Source organism: Columba livia, chromosome 9 (assembly GCF_036013475.1).
Source record: "Columba livia isolate bColLiv1 breed racing homer chromosome 9, bColLiv1.pat.W.v2, whole genome shotgun sequence".
NCBI lineage: Eukaryota > Metazoa > Chordata > Aves > Columbiformes > Columbidae > Columba > Columba livia.
The window spans coordinates 12575284-12597758 of record NC_088610.1 but is presented as its reverse complement, the minus strand read 5'-3'; the positions used below and the strand labels follow the sequence as shown (position 1 = coordinate 12597758).

Here is a 22475-nt window from a genome sequence, read left to right as displayed (position 1 = left end):
GTGTATGAGGCTTTGGGGTACAGGCACCCCGTGCTCCAGGAGTGGAGGACACACTGTCAGCCTACAGGTCTTTGTAGCAGGTTAAGTCCAGGAAAACAAGAGGGAGAAACTGACTTTTTTTTTCTCTTTACCGCTTTGCTTTACAGTCTTTAGTAATTCTTTGAACTTGCTTATTTCTGAACAAGGTTTAGGCATTCTAAGGATAAGATAAATAAAGGTAATTATACCCATTATGCAGATGAACACATAATGTGTGTATATGTACATATCTCATGGTTCACATGATGATCTCAAACCACTGTGATTAGATACGAGGAGAGTAAGACCCTGAATGTAGGTTATAGGAGATAAAGCTGCCAGGGGAACCTATGAAAGTAGTTATCGTATTTATTGTACTGATGAAAAGTGGCCTGACACTATTGTGCTAAGCAGAACCCACCTCTTTTTGTTTTGTTTTTGGGGCCACTGGCATACCTTAAACTGCTGAAGTTTGGAACCAGCAGTGAATTTTATGTACCTGTTCTCCATCTGTGTAACTTCTCGCCACCCATTAGGTTTTTTGAGTGTGGTTTAAAAAAATATTTTCGTAACCTCTGCCTTCTATTTGGCTATGTGTTGTATTAAATGTAACGTAAAGTCTAAAATAGGCTTTATCGTTTTGTCTGCCATACCTATTTATATTTGCGATAGGGAGCTCACTTGCTGTAGTTCTACATTACCAGTTTCCCAGTGGGTTAGTAGCTTGGTAACAAATGTAGATCCCTGTTACTGTATCAGTTATAGATCTGACAGCTGGCATATAATGTTAAACTGCACTTAATCATGTTTTTCCCATAGTGATCCTTCCTAGAGAGGGAGGAGTAACTTCTGGGAGTGGGTTTCCAGTCTGTTGGCTGGTCTACAATTTCTGTCACTTTGCCAGCTAAGTAGCTGTGCTGTTAGATTCCACCACGTTTCTGCATTTTTGGTCCGTTTTTTGTTAATCTTCAGGAATTCTTAATCATTTACAAACCATGAATGCTGAAGCATCATCTGGATAAGCAGAATGCAGTCAGTGACTGTATTATCGCTTTCTCTTTGTTGATTATTAGCATAAGTGCTTTCTCCATATTTAACAGATAGGAGGCTCACCCACTCATCTTTGTCACAAGAAGGAAACTGGCTTTCCTTCTTACCAAGGTGACTTTCCCTAATTTAATCAATTCAATAAATGTTCAAAAAAAGCTTTCAAAGACAAATCTACTTCAATGTGTTAATAATAAACATATTATAGGCTGCTCAAATTTAGGTAAGAATATCTCATTCATTACTTCTGACCAAGTACTCTCTGAGATTTCTGCACCACTAATGTATATGGATGAGAAGGAGGAAAATCAGAGCATCCTCCATCTCTTCACCTACAAATTAAAACACAAAAGTTACTGTAGCAGGTTGAGCTTATGATTGAAATGATAACAAGTCTTGTTCTCTTCCTGGAACACAGGACACTGGGAGTGAAGTGACTTGTAATAGTGCTGAATTTCATAGTGCTAATTTTGGAGTTTTTAGAACTGTAATAGGCAATGATTACTTCTTGGTGTAGAGCTGTAGCACTCACTGTTGTGAGGAGCTGCTTTATGAAGTGTAAGGTGTCTCTGGCACCTGTAGGATGGTGAGGAGGTGTCACAATACACCAGCAGTCTGTGATTTAGTGTATTCATATCAGGGCTTGATGCAGCAGTGCCTGGGAACACCAGAGAAGATTGGAGAAGAATCTTATGGTTCAAGGTTCATCTGGGGCAATGGAAAAGATTAGTCAGAATTCATTAAGTATGAGGGAATTTACTTAATGAGCATGAGGAGAAGGACAAGATGCTGAACAGCTGTTTGGTATTGGGGATTTCCCTGGCAGCAGCTCCATTGCTTATGTACTCATCAGCAGGTTAAAACAACTCTGAACACCCAGACTGTCTTTCTGCACCATCCTGGAGCTATGATTAGGGGCTAGAGAGAGAAATGTGAGGAGGAGTACGTTCACATGACAGAGTGTGAGCGCTTTCTTCTGCACGGGTCCATTAGTATTGAGAGTCATCATTAAAATTGTTACATGGATATGTCATCTTCTTCCCCTGCCCTAAGAGGAGTATGCTATGGTGTAGGTAGAGAATAATATCAGATAGTTTCACTTATTTATTTTTTTTAAAAAAAACAGATATCAGCATGTCAAATGATGGAAAAATATGTACACTCCCCCTAAAAATTAGAGAAGGAAGGAACCCACTTGAATCTTTGAGACCCTCTTTGCTGGAAGAACAGCTGGGGTTAACGTGTAGGCTTTTGTCACTGATTAACTGTGTTCCATATTGTTAAGGTGGGTGTCTGTATGGGCTCTGCTGTGCGTTGCCAAAATATGACTGAATGGGGTCAGAATGTAAATATTAAAGAATCGAGATTGTGCCATACTTTCGGTGATAGTGCTTGGGTGTTCCAGGTTATTCACACAAACTTAAGTGTGCCTCGATAGTGCTCCCCTGGGTGTTAAAGCAGTGGAAAAAGTCTTGTTGGGTCTTGTGTCAGTTACACCGTTCAGGTAAAATAAAGCACAGCTAAATTTCACTGGGAAAGCTTCTGTGCTAATGCTGTCAGGCTGTCTACATGACTCTGCAGACCAATGCCTGGTTTTGCTGATATTCTGAAGTTTCTGCTTCTACTGTCAAAGAGAAGATGCTGTGAACCCCCATTTTAATTTTGTAAATGTATTTGTGTGTATAAAAATACTCTATTTCTGTATTTGATGTAGAATTAATTCTAAAAGGGCATAAACGTAGTGTAACATTCTTTGCTTCATCAGGACTTGTGCGACTTTCTCTTGCAATAAGCAAAGTGAGGTGTACGTCCAGGAAAAGCCGAAGCCTGAAGACTGTCAGGACATGTGGTGGTGAAGAAGCAGCTTGTATTTATGCAAGATACTTTAGAAAACAGACTCTTAATGAATTAGCTATTCTTGTAGGCTTGGTCTTTTTCTAGTTTGGGCACATCCAAACTAGCGGGATCTTCCTATATTTCTGCCGCTTGTACCTTTTGTTCTCAACTGATTATTGCAATTCTGTATTATTTGTACCGTCTCCCTAACCCTGCAAAACCACTTACCTTTTTGAAGGCTGCTCCCCTACACCCCATGTGCAAACCAAGTCAAAGTCCACTTCTTGAGATTCAGGTTTGCACCTTTTTAAGATGCAAAGCTAGTTTTTTCTCTGCCTTTCCCAGATAATTCAATTTTTGAATTCCAGCTAGAATTACAAATGAGATAATTTTGGGATAATTTTTGTTTGTTTGTTTGTTTTAGTGCTTTTTAATGCTTTCAGCCCAAGCTCACAGTAGCAGCAAGCTACCATCATGTTTTCTCCTGTTTTGGAACTAAAAACAGTAGGGCAGGTTATTTTGGATGCTATTTTACAATTAAAATCCCAGATAACCAGAAGCAATGGGTTGCATTTAGATTCACCCTTTTGGGGTTATTCCCAAAGGAGCCAGATGAGCAGTGTGCTCTGAACTGCAAGGTGTGTGCTGCTTGTTCTAGGTCCTAAGAGAATTCTCTTAAATCTAGATATTTTTCATATGATGAAGAATTTCTGAAATGTAAGGTTTGTTGATAACTTTTCTGTGCCGCTATTGCATCTCATGTTCTGCTAATGCTGAAAGCTGTAGTATCAAAGTCACCAGGTAAAATATTAAGAAATTTGAATTAGCAAAACTTTATAGCTTATTAATGAGTAACTCCTATAACTGGGAGTTCATAGGTTTGGGGCTGTTGCCTTCTGCCTGCACCCAGAGCAGGCGGAGGGGAGAGCATCTCCCCAGGGCGCTGGGCTATGTGGCCGCCTTTTAACCAACACTGCTGGGTTTGGGGTAGTTTGTTAAAGTAACGTCAGAATGCAAGTTGTCCAGCACTTCACTGTGTTGCTTATTATCACAGAACAATACCAATTTATTTTTCTTGAGGAGAATTTTCAGCCTTCCTTTGCCCGAATGCATGGACGGAGAGTAGGAATTAACTTGGTCAGAAGGGTGAGGATTCAGGATTAAATAAGATACAGACAACTTGAGTGCTGGTAACTGGGCTGTCTCTATCAACAGAACTTCATTTCTCCTCCAGTCTGCGTTACAAACTGTGCCCCATTTCAGACAGGTTACAAAACCCAACGGTTTGTCCTTTAAAACCATTTCATAGATAAACTTGAGCTTTACAGCTGCATCAGTTGGCATATTCAACATCATGGTGGCTCAGTACTTTCTCTCTAGATAGAGACTCTATGTTTTCCCATCTTAAAGAAAACAAAGCCTCCTAGTACTCTGTTGCATCTAAAGATTCAGTGGTTTTGGTTCCTTGATGCTGTATTATCAGTGGGGAGAAAAATCAGATACCTGTAGTAGTAGAGGCTTCTTTCCTGTAAGGTGCTGGATACAAAAATGACTCAGTTGAAAACTGAACAATTATTTGATGATTTTGTGTGTGCGTGTGTGGTTTCCTTTTTGTTTGAAGGTTTTAGGTTTTGTTTGTTTGTTTAAAATGAATTCCTGGCTTGCTCAAATGAAGAGAAACCTTCTGAGGTAGTATACTATGTTCTTTTTCATGAAGCAGTTCAGAAAAGCTCTGTCAAAGTGAAGGATGGTGAAACAAAACTTTAAATGAACTTTTTCCCCTGATGCTGAGAAGTTGTAGAGTGATGGGGTTTGGATGGTGGGTTTGGGGTTGAGTTTTTTGTTAATCATGGAGTTTAGGCACTTAGATCCTGTGAGCGCGATGATAATGGGCTCGGCTTTCCCTCTACATGAGAATTGTCTCCGGCAGCCATCCAGGGTGCTCCCTTGCAGCGGCCGCTCCGTGTGAATGCCTGTTCTTCGGTCCTGGCCGGAATGGGAGATCTCTCCGGAGCCGTTTCCCACAATAACACAATGAGCCACTTTGTCAGCGCAGCGTCAGCCCGGAGTCAGGTTAGCGGTGAATGGCGACAACGACAAAGTTTGCCTTGCACAAAGGTGTGCTGAAACCTTGTTGTGAATGGAATTTGGTATGCGTGCTTTTCAAGGGCTGCAGATTGATATGATAGATATCTTTTTTTTTTTTCTGTGGAGTTTCATTAGCGGTAAAAAAAAGAAAGAACCCACCCCATTGATTTCAGTAGATTCTCCACTGCACAGGAACTCTAGAAGAGATAACCAAGGTCTTTGTGATATTATTGCAGAGGGATGATTATTTCTGAGAGCAGAGCTGAAGTGGGGGAGGGTATTTATCACCAAATGTTCTACTTATCAACCTCTAACTGTGATTAATTCTTTGGCTATTAAATAGAAGAAGAAAGCAAACAGATGAAGCGTATGCCTTATCTGACTTGCACCTTTGTGCTTCGCCTAGAGATTTTTGTGGGCATGTGCATGGGGTCACAGCCCGATCCTGGGGAGTTCAGGACTGATGCGTCCCGCTAATAAAACTATTAAGAGTGCATAAGGACATACCTTAGTGCAAACGTGTGCAGGATTGGGGCCAAATTGTAGACAGGTGTAGGTCTGCATTGAAGGAGTTTGGTCATCCTCCAAGCAAATAGTTGGAATAACTTGGTATTTGCTTGAAACAGTGTTTAAGCTCATGGAATATCTTCTGTCACGTTGTGAGTTTCACTTACAAATTGCTTTTGTCAGAGGCAATATAGAGTGCAGGGAACCTGAAAAGTATTGTTGGCAGATTGGGAGGTGGCAGATGGAAATTTTGGAACACAGTAGGGGCCGAGGGCAGTTGTTCGAGTATCTACAGCTGTCGACTGATCAGCACCCAGAACTCTTACCAAAATGTTTCTGTGAGGGTAGATTATCTCTTATATTTTTGGAATAGTATAAATTAATTTCCGTTTTAAAAAAAAAATATATATATATATATATATTTAAAGTAGTTGCTATTTAAGGTATTTTGTGCCAGGGCAACTTTTATAATTAAACTTTATTAAATGCAAAAACTTAATATAAATTAAAAGAAAAAGCAAATTGTGGGGAGGAAAAATTCACCACTGTTGTGCAAGAAGAGTTAACCTCAGCCTACTGCTGCTCAGTGCAGTGAAATGCTGTGAGAACTGTGTGCCTGAGAACTTTTCTATTTTTGCAACTATATCACTTAATCCAATTGAAGGAGGGGGAATAAAGAGATTTGCTGTGTACCTGTTAGTCCCTTTTATCTGTTGTGATTAATACAGAGGAAGGTGAGGAAAGAAAGATGTGCAGGCTTGGGAGAAGGAAAGGATTATAAATAGCCAAAATGACTAACTTAATTTTTAGATTGAAGAAAACGCAGACACACAAGCCCAAATGGTGAGAAAGAATTCTATACAAATTTCCTCTATTTCTAGCGTGCTCTTAGGCCAGCGGTGCAGGCTGTAACCGTGGTTTGTTTGCATATTTCAGAATTGGTTCTGGAGCAGCAGATGAATTTGCAGCTATAATACTGTTTGCAGAAGTGAGATTGCTGTTAAGTCATTGGATTAGCTCATCTGCCTGTGGCTTTGCTTAGCCATATCTAATATAAGCTTAATAAAATTATTAGGGATCTACTTAACCACTGGTGTATTTTATTCACTGAAGTCTAATGCCATTATGTTTTCACCCAAATATGACAGCCTTCAGGGCACATGGGAGGAGGATAGGCTGGCTTTTCCTACTCAAGTTTTCACAAGAAAACCAAGGCGGAAAAAAAGAAAAACAGTGATGTGAAGTTTTCCTTTAGTAAAAGACTCTTGTGCACCAGCTTGCTTTATGCTGGTATTTCACCAGAGCTACTATATGCCGATTAGTTGTACTTGCCTTGAAATAAGATACTCCTGTGTGATGCTGTTTCACCTGATTTCCCCGTTCTTGACACTTGCTTCTGGTACATCTTTGAAGTTACTTGGTTATTGCACTTTGTCCCAATATTGAGCTCGGGGACTTTTTTTTTTTTTGTAGTTTGCCTGTTCCTAAATTATAAATATTTCCTGTGAGGGATATGCAGCTGTTTGCATTGCAAAATTGTTGTTCATTAGAATAATGGAATTTCAAATCTTGAAAATGTGAGGTCAAATTATAGGTTTAAATAAATGCAAATTACCCAAAATCACCATATGGTTACCCTTTGGAGAGTTCCCTTAAAAATCTCACACCAGTGTGAGGAAAAACACTGTTAACTTTACTTGATCCCCTATAGAGTTGAATAGCGCTGATAATGCCATCTTTAGAGATGGAATGTATTATGGACATTGAAATGTGTTGTTACTTAAAATAAAAATAAACTAGAGGAGAATAAACCCGCTGATGAATTACTGTGGTTAAGTTTTCAGAGGATGTTTATGCTTTTCAGCCTAGTGGAGATAGGATCCAGCTACTGGTGGCCTTCTTGTCAGTGAACTGGCACAGAGAACAAGCAGCAGGCATTTTATTGCCTCTTTGTAAAACACCAGTGAGCTTTGTAGGTATGCATTCCCTCTAATCTGTTTTCTTTGTCATAACAGTTTTTAAAAATTGCGTATATTTCATCGAAACGGCTAGAAGCAGCCCATCTGTTTGGATACTTTCAAATTAATCTACCATGTTTGCAATTAAACAGAGAAAGAATGCTTTCAGGTTTCAATCGCTCTTCAGACGGATGTGATTTAACTAAACTAATGAACACACATCAGACAAGACAAATTCCAGACTGTTTGTGCCTTGACCAACCATCTGTGTGCATACCTCCAGGTACTGCTCATGTCTCAAGGGGCTTTTCTACATGAACAATTATTACCACTCCTTTTTGAATTCAAGTGGCAAGCCATGGCAAGAGTCTCTTGAAAGCACCTATATTTACCGCTCTGCTTTTCAGTGAAAATATGATTACGTTATGTATGTTTTAATTAATCTGAAATTTCAGCGTGTGGTGTACAAAATACAATAGGAGAGCGGGGTTGTGTGTAAGCGCTTCTGTCTCTTGCGTGCAAACACCAGCATCGACAGTGATGTGCAGAAGCAGCACTTCTCATTTGGAGCCTTCCTAGTGGGTCCTGTACTCCTAAATTCTCAGTGTCTGATATGTGTGCATACAATTAAATTTATGGATGTGTGTGTGCATATTCTGTTTGTACGTATGTGCAATTTTTTCCTTAGTTATTTTTCTCTGGTGGATATGGTTCAAAATATCTCTGGAAAAAGCATCCATTTTTTTCAACTGCATAATGAGCAACACTGATGTGATCTGACATACCAGACTTTGATATGATTCTTCAATTAGACGTGTGAACTTCTGGAAAATAGCAAATGGTTCCAAGAATATTTCCTTTTATGGAATAATAATCTGTGCTGCAGGTAATGGCTGCAGCTAAACACAAAAGGATTTTCTTATTTCGATTGCATTTCACTTTATTTACTCCCTTAAGTGAGACTACTTCTAGAAATACTTGAGTCTTCTTTGTCTTTCTAAAACTATGTTTGACTTCTCGGTGGTAAGTGGGACTCCCTCTGACGTGACCCATTATTCCATACATCCTTTTTAACCATTTTTAGCAACTCCTACTTCCTCTTGTCCCAGTTATAACAACACAAGTATCTGAGGATCGATATAGCGCAGTAGATGGGGGAACCTGTCTGTGTTACAGCTGACTCTGCAGATGATGATAGAGGGTTTGGGCTGATTGTATTATTAGGATGTGATTTGGAGGATGCAGATCAGATATCGCAAATATTTCCTCCTCTAGTTAGAGGACTGCCAATTTCTGAACATCCCTCTTGCAGAACCTAGTGTGCCCCAGGACAAGCCTGGGGAAATGGCTGGTGGGGAGGAGAAACAGTCACATTTTAAGCAACTGCTGGTCATTAGCTCAGTTAGATCATCAAAGACTTTGACTTGTGATATCATACCTGAACTGGCTTTTCCCATCATTTTAAACTACCAAGGAAGCTGCTGATGAGTTGAATTCCTTCTCTGCTCAGTGTGTCAACCACTGTGCAAGATCAGCCATTACATGTAGAATGGTAGAAGAGGGGCTCATATACATACTTACACATATAAAACTAAGGTAGTAGAAAGGAGCTCATATTAGACTATATAAGCTGATATTTTTTTTAAAAAAAGGTTTTGACCCAAGCCTCTTCTTCTCTCTGCAGCCTCAATGGGATGTGTTTTATGATTTTGAAGAATTAGTGGAGAAAATTTCTGTTTCAAGAAAGCTATATTTTGTTGGGTAATGGGTTCTGTCGTCTTTGAAGCCATGTTTTAGCATGGAGGGCGTTGGTCTCTTCTCCCAAGTGACAAGTGATAGGAAAAGAGGAAATGGCTTCAAGTTGTTCCAGGGAAGGTTCAGACTGGATATTAGGAGACATTTCTTCACAGAAAGGGTTGTCAGGCATTGGAACAGGCTGCCCAGGGAAGTGGTGGAGTCACCATCCCTGGAGGTGTTTAACAGACATGTAGATGAGGTTCTTAGGGACACGGTTCAGTGCCAGATTTAGGTTATGGTTGGACTCTACTGTCTTGAGGGTCTCTTCCAGCATAAGTTATTCTGTTATTCTACAAGCAATGCGTTATGTAATTTTCTTTGCGGGGAACTGGACACCTGTGTACCGTATATGCCAAGACCGTGTAATTTCTGGGGTTTGTTATAAAGGCAGGGTAGCTTATGGCTACTGATGGTAACAATTAGATATTTATCCTGAATTTAGGAAGCTTGAGCACCAGCAGCCCTCTGGCTTTCTCTCATGGTTGCCATTGCTGAGTAGCATTTGAGCCTGATCTCAAGGAAAGCAGGTTGAGAAATGTATGGAGTGGTTCAGTGATGTGGCAGGGGGCCAGGAGGGGCCATGGTCACAGCTGCCTCAGGAGGTGGCTGGGCCACAAAGTCCCTGTCATGTCCAAGGACACATCTTGTAGAAAATTGGAGGATTTTTTGTTTGCGTGTTTATTAATTGTTGCTGTATGCACTGTTTGGGCTTGTGTGTGTTTGCATGCATGTCTGTGTATGAACTTCATTATGTTGAAATTGTAAGGTGTTTTTTTTAGTCTGGAAAGAGAAAATTTTTCCTGTTTTGAAGTTTTATACTGTGTTTTAAATATTTTCTACAGTAATGCTAGGCTTGAAGTTGGTATAGCCTCTTACTCTTTATACATTATGTACTTTTCTAATCAATCAGAATAAGCCTAAGTAAGCACTGCATGAGTGCAAATGTGTGTTTACTCCTGGATTTTTGTTGTATATTAAATCAGGATATGTGGCTCTGCTAGGTATCAGAAATGTCATCTTTGTAGTACAACTTTTGTAGTTCCAGATGATTCTGATAAGGAAGAAGAACATTCTGTTTAGTAGCTTTTAATGGTCTGCTGCAGAGAGCAGTCACAGGACTGTGTGTTCAGAGCTCCTCTTGCTTTTGCCAGGTTCTCTGAATTTGTCTCCCGTAGCTGGAAAAGGTTCTTCGGCTTTGTAAAAGACAGAAGGTGGGGAAAAAAAATCACAAAAAGAAAAATGTTCTTGGCTTATCGCCCCATTAATAGCATGGGTGGAACTTTCTAGGAAAAGTAGGTCTTGGGTATCTTGACGTGGTTCGCACTGCTTTTGGAATTTCAAGAGAACTCTGACGTAACCTGTTGGGTCATATAAATTCACCATACATGGACATTGGTTTTTAGATAGTTTATTCTTCTGTGTGTTTTAGTTTTCTTTCTAGTTCCATGTGCAACTAATTTATGTATTAGTTATTCACATATTGAATTAATTTAATCATTTTGATGAGCAGAAGACTACAGAACTGAATTGAAAATCAGGTTTGTAACAGTAACTTGCAGACATCAAAAGGCTTGGAAATTTGGTTTGGGGAGGGAAACATGAAACTTGAATCATTATTTCTTGTTCCTTGCTCTACAGGAAGATGGGAAACTGTGATTTCCCGTGTTCCTGGAGGTAGCGAGACGGAGATGCAGCTTTTGCTCCACGTTGGCATTGCTGTGATCTGTCCCAGCCAAACCTAGGGAATGTAGACGCACAGGAAATATCTTTTTTAAAATTTAAATATAGTCAGCTTTCTAGACAAAACCCCAAATTTGAGTTAGTACCTGGAAAAAAAAAAAAAAAAAGGCTGTGGGTTAGTATTTGGCAGTTCATATTTTAGCTAAGGAAGACTTCTCATATCCTGAAATGTGGCCTGGCTCTTTGAGTCTTTGTCTGGTGTTTTCTTCCAGCAATGTTCCTGAATTTACAGGAAAAAGAAAACTCTTGTGTTCAAACCTCACCTTCTTTGTATTAATCAAGTTTGCTTACATGAGCATCCCCTGTGGGGGAAATGCTAAGGTTTAGGAGGGGTGTGAATGCATGGTGAATAAATCTGTTCTAAGTAGGATGGATGGGCAAATAAGCTAAAATAGTGCATTAAGTCCTTTCCAAAGGCTTTGGCTTCAATGTGAGGTCTGCTAGTCTCACAGTAGCTGCTTTAACTCCATCTCATATAACTCTGCGTGGTGTGCATCTATGTGAAACACTGCTAAAAAAACCAAGAGGCCCGTGGCCAACTGTGCCATGTAGCCAGTACTGTTGCTGGCATTACTTATGGTGGGGTTGTACCAGACCTGACAAATAAAGCCCTTATTTATTTTTCTTTTTTATTCATCTTCCCCCCCCCCCCCCCCCCCCCCCCCTTAAAGTGAGGCAAGTGTAGACATGGCTGTGACAAAACATTAATAAAGCAAAAGGAATGCAGCTGCAAAACTTTAAATAATGACTGTAGCAAATAAATGTCAACATATTGGTTGTTGTGCCTGGAATGGAATTATTACTAGGAAAATATGTAGCTTCAAGCTACAGTCTGGCTTTTTTGCTTAAGAAAGTAGAATCAGCATGACGCTTAAACTCCGTTAAAACTGGAGCTTTCAGATTTGGACTAGATTAACATGTCATTTATTTGGGGAAGGGAGTGTCCTGTTTTCCATGGGTTTAAAAGAGTTCCTGTGAACATTTCATTCTTTTAAAATAATCCTAATTAATTTTTTTATATATGAATATATATACACACAGGAAAAACTATAGATACATAATTACATGTATAGCCCATATAGTTTGAGGTACAGCTGGCTGTTGACTAAGTGAACCTGTTTCCATTGAAAGCTGCTGATGCCAGTCTTCTCATTGGTGCTCAGTATTGGGCTTTTTCAGTCCTTTTCTTAATCCCAAGCATTTAAGAAATAGTTCAGAAACTCTCATTCTCTTCTTTGTCATCATTTTAAACAAGCCAAACCCCAAATCACACTGCCCCACTCCCTTCCCTCCACCCCCAAGCCCCAACCCTTTATGAATATTGCTTGTGGACTTGGGTGTTTGTCAAAATTAAAACCTGAGACTCTGAAGTAATGAGAAGCAAAAGGCTCCAAAAAGCTCCAAACATTGCAAAACTTCAGGGGGAAAATGTGTTGAGCAAAGCTTCTGGGCTGTTGGACAGATTTCTGTAGCCCACGTAACGATTAGGTCAGAGCTTTGAATGTCCGAGCCAGGGAGGCTTTGGTCACCGCTGGATGCATGCTGGATCAGAGAGCAGATCCTGTGGACTACAGGAGGGTTCAGCAAGTGTCCTTATTCCTTACTCCATGGCTATATGCACTGCAGGGCAGGTTATTCAGGGTAGTGGTGACAGCAGGACTAAAACACTGCCAGGCTCTGGAACAAAGCAGTTGATGCAGGCAGGGGATGGGACTTGAAACCCAGCTGTGGATGTAATGTCCTCCTGATAACTGTGCCTCAAGCTTTCCGAGAACTTCTGTCCTGTAATTAAGTCTCAAATAAAAGGAGGGTTTTCATTTAGAGATGGATGAAAATAGATTGCATCTGTTTATTTCTCAGTGGAGTGATGATTAGAAAAGTGGTGTTTTCACACCGATAAGAACATTGGAGAAAGCTGTGAGAGTCATGCTAAATTTGGTACAGAGATAAATTAAAAGTGCTGGTCTTGAGATGTGTGGCTGAAGGTAACAGGGCTAAGTTTGCACTTCTGAAAAACAAATGCACTTTTAGTCTTCTGGTACTACTTAGATGTGAAGGGGTCAAGAATGAAGAGAGAGATGTGAGTCATTCTATGTGGGCACCCCATCACTTTTAAATCACCCAAGTGGTCCTCTTCAGGAGCTTGAGTAGCAACTCCTGGTCAGGCTGATATTTCTGATCATTGAGTGGCTCTGCAGGTGACAGAGTTGCCATGAGCTCTGGAAGAGGTCACTGAAAATGAAGGCAACATATTTCAGCATGATTCCTAACTTAGTTGTTTAAACCAGTATTTTTAAATGTGAACTTAGATCCTAGCAGCACCGGGGGCAGAGCAGGTTTGGGGTGTCAGTTCTGCAGCCCGCAGAGCCGGTGGAACTGCTCCAGCCCTGGCGAGGTTGGCTCAGCCCTCAGTTCCCTCCAGAGCAGGTGAGTTAAATTCCCAGTTTATGGCTCTGTGATCGGGCGCTCCATGGTAATACCTGATCCCACAACACTGTCCTTGTGAGTGGGGATTTCCCTGTTGCTCTTTGCCAAAAATTCCCCTATACTCTGGTGGTCTTGTGCCAGCTGATTACTTGGCTGTTACCAGTCACCTAAGTCACAGTGTATTTTTTTTCTAACTTGGATTTGTGATGTATATGAAATTATTTGGGAGGACTTCAGGATTCTCTGGCATAAGAAGTAGTAAGGAGGCTGCCCAATCAGTGCTGGACCTGCAAGGTTGCTTTGCTTAGGAGTTCTTGTGCAGAACTATAGATAAATTATGTGATTAGGTCATCTATATTATTCACTAAAGAATTGAATTATTGCCCCATGAAACAGTATGATAGTACTCTTAATGCTGAATTAAGACTTGCTTTTACAAAGCAATTTCCCTCTGTTTTTAGTGATGCTTACATATCACAGCAATTAGCTGTCAAGGGGGAGGGTGTGCTGGAAGTGGTGTGTGATTCTTCACAAACTTTCAAGTGAGATTTTCCATCCTGCTCTGTGGTTTCCTGTATAGCACAAGGTGTTTAAAGCGTGGGGATGTGCTGTGCTTCCTGCTCCAGTAAAAACCGTTCTCCTTTGGATCATGATTAAGTGGAAATCAGGTACTTCGTGCTTTTGTGGAAATCAGGTACAGGTGGCAGTTCTCACTGTTCACAGGGCCGTAGAAAGAAAATAAAGGAGTTTGGCTTTGAACTGTGGATATTGAGTGCAAGTGATGTGACACTTTAATCATGCAGATTCTGTAGTTCCAAGAGCTCTGGTAGTATGAAGGGTGCTGATTTTTAGGAACAGAGCAAATCTCATTCTAAGTCTCTTGGAACTTGCCCATTTCAGCTGTGAAACGAGGGCTGGACATTAAGTAATGGGAATGAGTGGAAATCTGGCTAGTTGATTTTGAAGTCTTGCATGGAAACTTGACCTCCCATGCTCTTGATCTGACAGTTAAAACCTCCATTAAATGCCTCAAGTTCCCATATGCAGCCTGTTACAAAAGCAGGTATCCTGCTTAGGTTGCAAAATGCACACAGATACCAGTGACCTTCTAAAGTACAAGTGGGTTTTCCAGGGTCTTTAACTGATGCTTCTCTTGCAGGAAGCCCGTTGAGGAAAATTCTCCATGAATGTACGTCACAATGATGATGACTGACCAAATTCCGCTGGAGCTGCCACCGTTGCTGAACGGAGAAGTAGCCATGATGCCTCACATCGTGAATGGCGATGGATCACAGCAGGTCAGTCAGCTTTGCAGAAAATGGATGGTTTAAATAAACTATTTCTTGGCGACCGTGGGATTTTGAAGATCAGGAAGGTGGTTTTCCCTAGCACTGGGGAGGGCAGAGTATTTTCTGGAAGGCAGAAATCTGCCCTTACACTGGAAACACATTAAAAGCAATGCTTTAGGTACACTGTTAAATTTAATGTGATTATTTGCATGTGTGTTCATTGAAGTTAAAATGATGGATTGAAACAATGGATATAAATGTTATGGATTCGAGGGCTTTGCAGAAAGTTAGTCTCATGATAATATGTGATGAGCTTTTAAGAACTTAAAAATGCTGAGGTTGTAAAAAAGGGAAAGAAGGAAATGGAGAACTGAAGAAGAGTCCTGTGATGACTCCTGTTCTTTGCTTATCTAAGTGTACTGATCCCAGCAGTCCCATGTATTACTCTGTGCTTCATTATAACCCTCAGAGAAGCAGAAGTGAATTTTGAGTGGGCTTTTGAAGGATGGCAAGTTTATAGTTGCTTTCATATTTTTCTGAGAGAGATTCTCTAACAAGGTTGATCAGAAGTAGGTAGGATGATTATAAGACCATAAGGATGCCTTCATGTCAGGATACAGCCCGGAGGTGGAAGCTGATAAGTTGATAGGTTCACAAACCTGTCATCTTGGGTTAATCTTTCTCTTTGTAGAACATCTACCCTAGCAATTCTTTTGTGTTATTCAGTTTGGTTCCCTCCTGATTTGAAAAATTTCAGCAAAATCTTGTAATCAAGGTAGAAAAAAGCTGTCCTTCATGAATCAATATAAAATGTCATTCTCTTACTTCTCATTCCCTTGATCATTTGTTCTTCCACCTAAGCTATGTTTTAAGCTATACCATCCTCAAGAGGAAGAATAATTTCCGCTTTTTTTGGAAGCCTTTGAGTCTGTCTGCTTATCTGGGTTCTCACTACAATGCAGAATTTCATTGTTGTTTTTTTTTTTTTTTTTAAAGTCGTTTCTGCACCGTGTACTTCAACTTGAAAAAAACAGAAAAGAAAGCTTTTAATGGCTCTGTTTACCAAGTCCAATGTTCATATACTTAAGCATAGGAACAATCTTATTAATATTGGATAGGATAATTGTTCCTTAAATATGCCTTTTCTTCCTTGCAGGAAACCATTTATCAGGTTAGACTGTCCAGTGGGTCTTTCTGTATCACAGAAAGAGTAAATGGAGTCTTCTGGGCCCTCCTGTGAGATGTGACTTTAAGTCCAGTCTTTGCATTTTCCCATCAGTGATGACTCGGCAGCCTTGCTTGGCAGATGCCTCCACTGCCTTTGGACTACTTTATCTAATATTTGGGGAAAAAAGAATTGCTGATATACTGGAAGTGCGTTGCTTTTGCTGTGCTTTACAAATATGACTCAGCAGAACAGTTCTGGGCTGGGTTCCTTTTCTGCATAAATGCTTGTTGGATGATGGTTGTAGACCTCATCACTTTAAGTACTTGTAGCTGGAATACCAGTTTTTAGTGAGGCTTCTTTGGTCTGTCGTCTAGAAAGCTTACCTGCCTTAATGCTTTATCATTTTCATCCTATTTCTGAAAGCTTAGAAGCCTTTATGCTTTATCATTTTGATCCTATTTCTGATGTTTTAGTTGATGTCTTAACTTAAATGTACTGTTCTAAAATGCAATGAAACTGGAATAAATGCTTTGTTTGATCTATGCATATGCTAGCTGCAAGTGGATTATGGTAAGTGCTCTTAATGTTATTTCTGACATAATGTAGAAGTGACTGTTGTGTATTTGTTCAGATATATCTTAGTTACTTGTAGGGCAACAGCAGTCTTTAGATTTGATTCATATAAGAATGACTTCCTTAATGAAGATGGTTGATGTTGCTCAATAAATAGGTGCTAATTTTGTGAAGGCATGTGCTTTTCCAGGGTGTAATTAACATGTCTGTTAGAAGCTGATGGGAGATGAGGCATGCGGAGTTTTCCAGACTGCGATCGGCGCCTCGTGCTCTGGGGTGGGCAGCACTCACCTCTGATGAGGTGCTCTGAGTGCACTTGCTGTTCCTCACCATAACGTGTCACAGGACACGTGAAGCCTCAGCCATGCCAGCACGGCAGAGCTGTGCTATAGGCTGTACCTGGCAATGCTGAGCTTCAGAGAAAAGGTTGTTCTCAAAAGACCTGGTCTTATATATGTGGAAAAGGGCAGACTGGAGCTGATAAAACACCTTAGCTTTGTCAGCAGCCAGATGGAGAGGGATGCAACAGGGAATTCTGCCAGTAAACAGTCGTGTATTGTAAGACAATTGCGTAGGAATATTCATTTGGTTTATCTTCCTGGCGATAAGTGCTGCAGAGCTGTACAGGGCAGAGCTAGGAATGCTTCGGCCTGCTCGACAGTAATCCCTCTTCTCTGGACTACCCAAAATGGCCTTTCTAGCACTGGCCTTTTTTTTTTGTTTGTTTGTTTTGTTTTGTTTTTAAAGTTTCCCACACTTAATTTCCACTACTGCTGACTGTATTGAATGCTTTCATGTCCCTTCCAAAGCTGCTGCTTACTCTGTTTTTGCTTGTAATCCACTTGTAACTCCTGTAGGGATTCGGGGAGTGATAATTAATCTTTTGGGTCAAGAATTTCAGTGGTTTCCTGTAGGTACTCCACTGCAAGCTCTAAAAAGCTTGGAGTATAAAGTGGAGGGGCAGCTCACTGTGCCATAGCACGTCTGTGCAGAATGCCAGGCAGTTTAGCTTGGGAAGTTTTATTTTGGCTTGATTTGTTCACTGCACCTGCAGTGGTATATCAAGTTTTCTGCTTGCCCGCTCTTTCTAAAGGCATATTTACCAAACCCTGTTTTTCCACTGTTTGGCTCAAGCCCAGACACTGTATATAGCGCTGTTTGTGCTAGTTCTTGTCTTTTGGGGCCACACACTTTGAATAAGGGAGATGTGAGGAACAAGTTTTGGTACCTGCCTGTAGCACAACAAGCCTGTGTGCTGTGCAAGAGCTTGCAAGTGTTGAGCTGGCCGGGTTTGTACTGCACCTGCATAGGGGCTGAGCTGAGAGATTGAGCTTTGTGCCAAAGTTTAGAGTTACTTCTTCATAGTTTCTTGAAATTTTTTCTTTATATGCTTATAGGAATGCCCTTTTAGGTGGGAGGGGGAGATATGTACGTATGTAAGGCTTGTTATATTATAACTGGTACACATCTAAGATACCTGAGCTGAGAAGCATCCATCCATGAAAAATAAAGGATGATGACATTTCCTTCTGTTTAAATATACTGACTTTTTAAGCTGATTCAGTAGTCTTAGAGAAGGCATTTAGACTAGAATGGGTGGCAGGGGAGTTACTTCAGCAAACTGATGGCCAGTGTTTGCTCTCTAGGAAGTCTCTAATGTGAACTTTTCTGGAGGCATTTTAGCTGAAGGATGTTGGTGGGCCAACTGGGAAGCCGTTCTCACAAATGTGCAGTGAATAGATCTTCATTAATCTTAAAATGCCTTGCTTATCAGAGCAATTTGTTACACAAATTTACTAATTTTTATGGTTTTTTTTATGATGCCGTACTCCCCCAGCTCTATGAAGTGTGATATATCTAAACAGAGAAGGGAAAATCCACCACAGTGGAAATGCTTAAGGCAGGGTTTTAGTACAACAAAGCAGTGCGAGGAGCTGTTTGACCTTAGCAAGGAAAAGGTTCTTATAAAGTAGAAGTGTTTTAAAGCAAGCATTGGATTGTATTGCATCACATGGATGCACAGGTGATCTGCAGCAAAGCAGTTAGGAGATGGTCTGCTCTGAAAGTGAATTTTCTTCTGTGTGCTGAAAAAACCACTTGTATAAGTAAACCAACACTATACAAAATACATCATAGCACATGCCCTTTGTCCCTAGCAGATCGCGTTTTCTGTATTTATATGAGACTGTTTACCCACAATGTATATAATTCTATATTCCTGAACCCGAGCTTTAAGCCTCTGTTAGACTTTGTTGGCAGGTTCATTGGGCTCTTCCCCTGCTCTCAGTAGGTACAAGAGTCAGATAGCAGGAACAAGGGGACGTGAGTGACATGGGTTTGGCTTGTCATGAAGACTTGGTCTGGACATAGCAATTGTTACCAAATTGTGTGTGAGAGATTATAAATATTTATAGTAACTGTGCAGCTTAGTAACATTAATCAGTTTTAACAAACATGACTTTATAATAACATTCTTAAATGCAAAATAAACCAAAAAAGGAGTGTTATGGAGATAGCAAGCTTTCTCTGACAATGCAGCAGGTAAGGCTGGGCTTCAACACTGAATGGGTTAAACTGCTAAAGCAAACATCCAAGTACTTTTTATGGAAAATAAAAAGCCTTTGGACTGTGCTGCTGTCACAAGCTCCAGCTTTTCAGATGTGAGGAGGCCAGGGGACTGAAACTGATCTGGGCTGTCCTTGGGCCGCAGGCCGTACCCTCTGGTGCTGCCAGGGCCACCGAACCGCCTGGGCTCCAAGTGACTTTTCGGGCTCTCTCCCCTCTTGCTGCTCTCTCATAAACCGGGGGATGATGCATATTGGAAGAGTCACAGTGCAATTAAAGATTGTCTGTGTTTGTTTTCATTAAAATCAAGATGTTATCTTTAGCTTTATTTTTTTTATTGCTTTCCTCAGATTTTTTAATTAAAAGCTTCAGAAACAAGGCGTTCTCATGAAGATCCCTTGAGTAGAAAGAAACGAGAAATTCTGCAGCCTGGAATGCAGCTTATGGTTTTGCTGCTTAGGAGGACATGGGAAAAAGAAATCCTTGAATTAGTTTGACATACTTAGTGTATATAAACAAAAGAAGTCACAATGTGCCTCTATTATTGGTTGAGGCCATTGGGACAAATCGGGTCATCGGCTGGAAAATGCCCCTTATCTAATACTGGATGTGTGCTCTCTCTGGTTGCACTGGGGGAGGGTTTAGGTTGGGCTCTGTAATTAGGCAAGGATAATGTTGCTTTATTTTGACCATCATAAACAACAGCTGTTATTTGGGATATAATCTTGAGAAAGGGTTTTTAATGTGAAAGCCCAGGGAATTTTTTTCGAAGCACAACTGCAGACGTGCAAACGCAGGCGCTTGGGCTGGAGACTGACCTTTGCAATGACTCCTTGAAATGGAATTTGTAATTCGGACCCTTCTGATAACCAACCCTGGGGTAGACACGTGCCTTGTGTAGTGAGAGGAATCCCTCTCTCACGATCAGTCTTATATCTGCCATTTTTAAGTCATTTAGTACATGACACGGTTCTGCCATTCTGATCTATCTGCCATTAAACTCAACTCCTCACTTTGGGGAAAAGAAAGGTATTTTTTTTCATCTACATCAATCTGCTCAGGATATATGTAATATTTTGAGCAGCTGGACCAAGTTCTTCCAAAGGTGTGATGGTGCGCCAGGGCATCTGGTTTATGTTAATCAAATGTGTTAATAAATAAACTGCCTTAATGCTGCTGGTTTAGCCAGATAATGCAAATGAACTAATGAAATACTTTTATGATTCTTTGCCTCTTTGCACTCAGGTTTCTGGTTTGTTCGTTGGGCTTTTTTTTAAGCTGAATGACACTGCTTTGCTCTGCGCTTCTTTCGGCTGGGCTTGGATAATCCATGCCTGTTCATAGCAAAAGATCATTTAAATGCTGTCACTTAAATGTTGATTGTTTGGAGATTAGGGATAGAATGGCTTTGTGCCTCTGATCTTTTCTGAACAATTAATTGTGCTCTGTATGCTGGACCAGATCCACATGTTTGCAGAGAAATTATTGTTGCAGACAAAATAATGGCTTCCGTGTGTAATTTTTCTGATTTCCAGCTTGTGCTTTAAAAATGTAGCTGGAATAATGGTTTCTATAGGGTTACTGTAATTCAAAAGGTCATCTAGGCAATAATTATTTTATGCATTTAGCTTAAGGAATTCAGAAACACAACATTAATTCAAATTCTGTATTTCCAGATCGAGTGATTAAATTCTGCCTACAGGTATCCCAGAATATAAAGACCAGACTTAAATTTAGAGAGAGTTTTCACAAAAAGATATAGATCTAGATTTTCAATTTATACCAAGATTAATCCAGGTTTGGATTGAATTTCTGACAAAGCAAAGTTAACAGAAGTGTGTTTAAAATATTTGAGTAAGAGTTTCACAAACAGCAACAGCACGGGGTTGAATGATCACTGGTTCCCAGTGAAACTCTCCATTAAGTAAATAAATATAGATAAGAAGTTTAAAACTATGATTATAGGCACCTGAAATTTAATAAAGATGATTATAAAGTGCACTGACCTGGAATGTGTTTTGGTGTTTCCTGGTCTTTGTAGCATTCCTATCATCTGCAGAATTGAGCAATGGGAGACTGGGGTGGTATTTTGATTATTAAAAAAAAAAAAAAATTATGTTTGTTACTAAATAAATAGTTTATTCTGTGTGCAACTGTTGAACTGTGTGTGTTTGTCTATGGATTTTTCTTAATGTTATCTGAAGGATGAATTGCAGTGGGTCAGCTCCCCTTATCCTGCAAAAAACCACTTACTCCTGTGAACGTGAATCCCTGGTACGGCTTGGTGCTGCGTGCTGGAGTTTGTGCTGTCTGCTCTCATGTGCCAGCTGTCTGAAGATTTGTTTGTGACTATCAGCATTTGGTCAAGTTAAACACACTGTCAAGAGTTTGGTGATGGAACCCGAAACCATAATTCTCACCTGCACACAACTGAGTTACATCTTTATTTCAGCTCCGAAAACTTAGGTGATGCTTTAAATCTCTACCGGCTCTTGGACTCTGCTGGCACCCACAGATGTAGCATACCAGTCTGTTTCCTCCCTGCCCCCATATTTCCTCCAAAGTAAGGATAACACAGTTGTTAGTTTGGGGAAATTTAGTTTTTGAAGATAACAGTGCAATAAATGTGTTTTTCTTTTGGCAGGTCTTTTTGGTTCAAGTTAATCCAGGTGAAACCTTTACAATAAGGGCTGAGGATGGAACCCTGCAGTGCATCCAAGGTAAGAGCATACACAGACGTGTGGATGAGCATTGCTTGCATTCTATAAAACTTGTTCTCTCATCTCTATAAAAACATGATATGCAGTTCTGGAAATACAATGAAGCACTTAAGATTGGGAAGCTGCAGACATGGCTGCTGTACATGTTACAGGACCTAAATATCTTGTAGTGAGTCATGAATTTCTTCCAAGTACAGGAGTTTTCTTGCTGTTCAGTCATTTACCAATATTTATGTAAATGCACATAGTAAATAGAAATGAGAGATCCCAAGTTAAATTGAAAACTAGTGACAAATGAAGTGGCTATCTATGGAAAAACTATTTTGTTTTCATACAGCCCTTGGGAGTGACAAAAAATGAGCAGGGAAATACAGACATCGCAGAGTACTTAGAAGTCAGATTGGTTTTGAGCGGAATTTTTAATCTATTCTTCAGAAGCAGAGCTGGTTAATTGCGCAGTTTTGAATAAAAGCATGTAAGCAGTCATATGGTGTTTTACCTCTTGGTAAAATTGTGAAAATATGATAAATAGTGATTGTCTTTTTTATAAGAGAGAACCTACACAAAATCTTTTAACAGGTCTGAAAGGAGAAGCAACAAAAGACCTTTCAGATTGTATAATAATAACCGTGAAGAGAGTTTCTAGCTAGCAGCAAATACAGCTTTGAAGTGAAGCAGATGTTTCCCTAGGTATAGCGCTGTCTACAGTAAATACAGGAAGGTTAAACCAAAATTGTAGGCA

The 22475-nt window shown here is 40.2% G+C and overlaps 1 protein-coding gene across 3 annotated transcripts in view; it reads left to right on the top strand.

Annotated features, from left to right (window-relative positions):
• The window catches only part of FNDC3B (fibronectin type III domain containing 3B), a 194860-nt gene that overhangs the window by 24523 nt on the left and 147862 nt on the right, over positions 1-22475 (top strand). For all 3 annotated transcript variants that reach the window (XM_065073843.1, XM_065073842.1, XM_065073841.1), the window contains exons 2-3: positions 14578-14716; positions 21658-21733. In XM_065073843.1, coding sequence (XP_064929915.1) covers positions 14606-14716; positions 21658-21733 — 187 coding nt within the window. In that variant the 5' untranslated portion in view covers positions 14578-14605. The remainder of the gene's footprint in view (positions 1-14577; positions 14717-21657; positions 21734-22475) is intronic.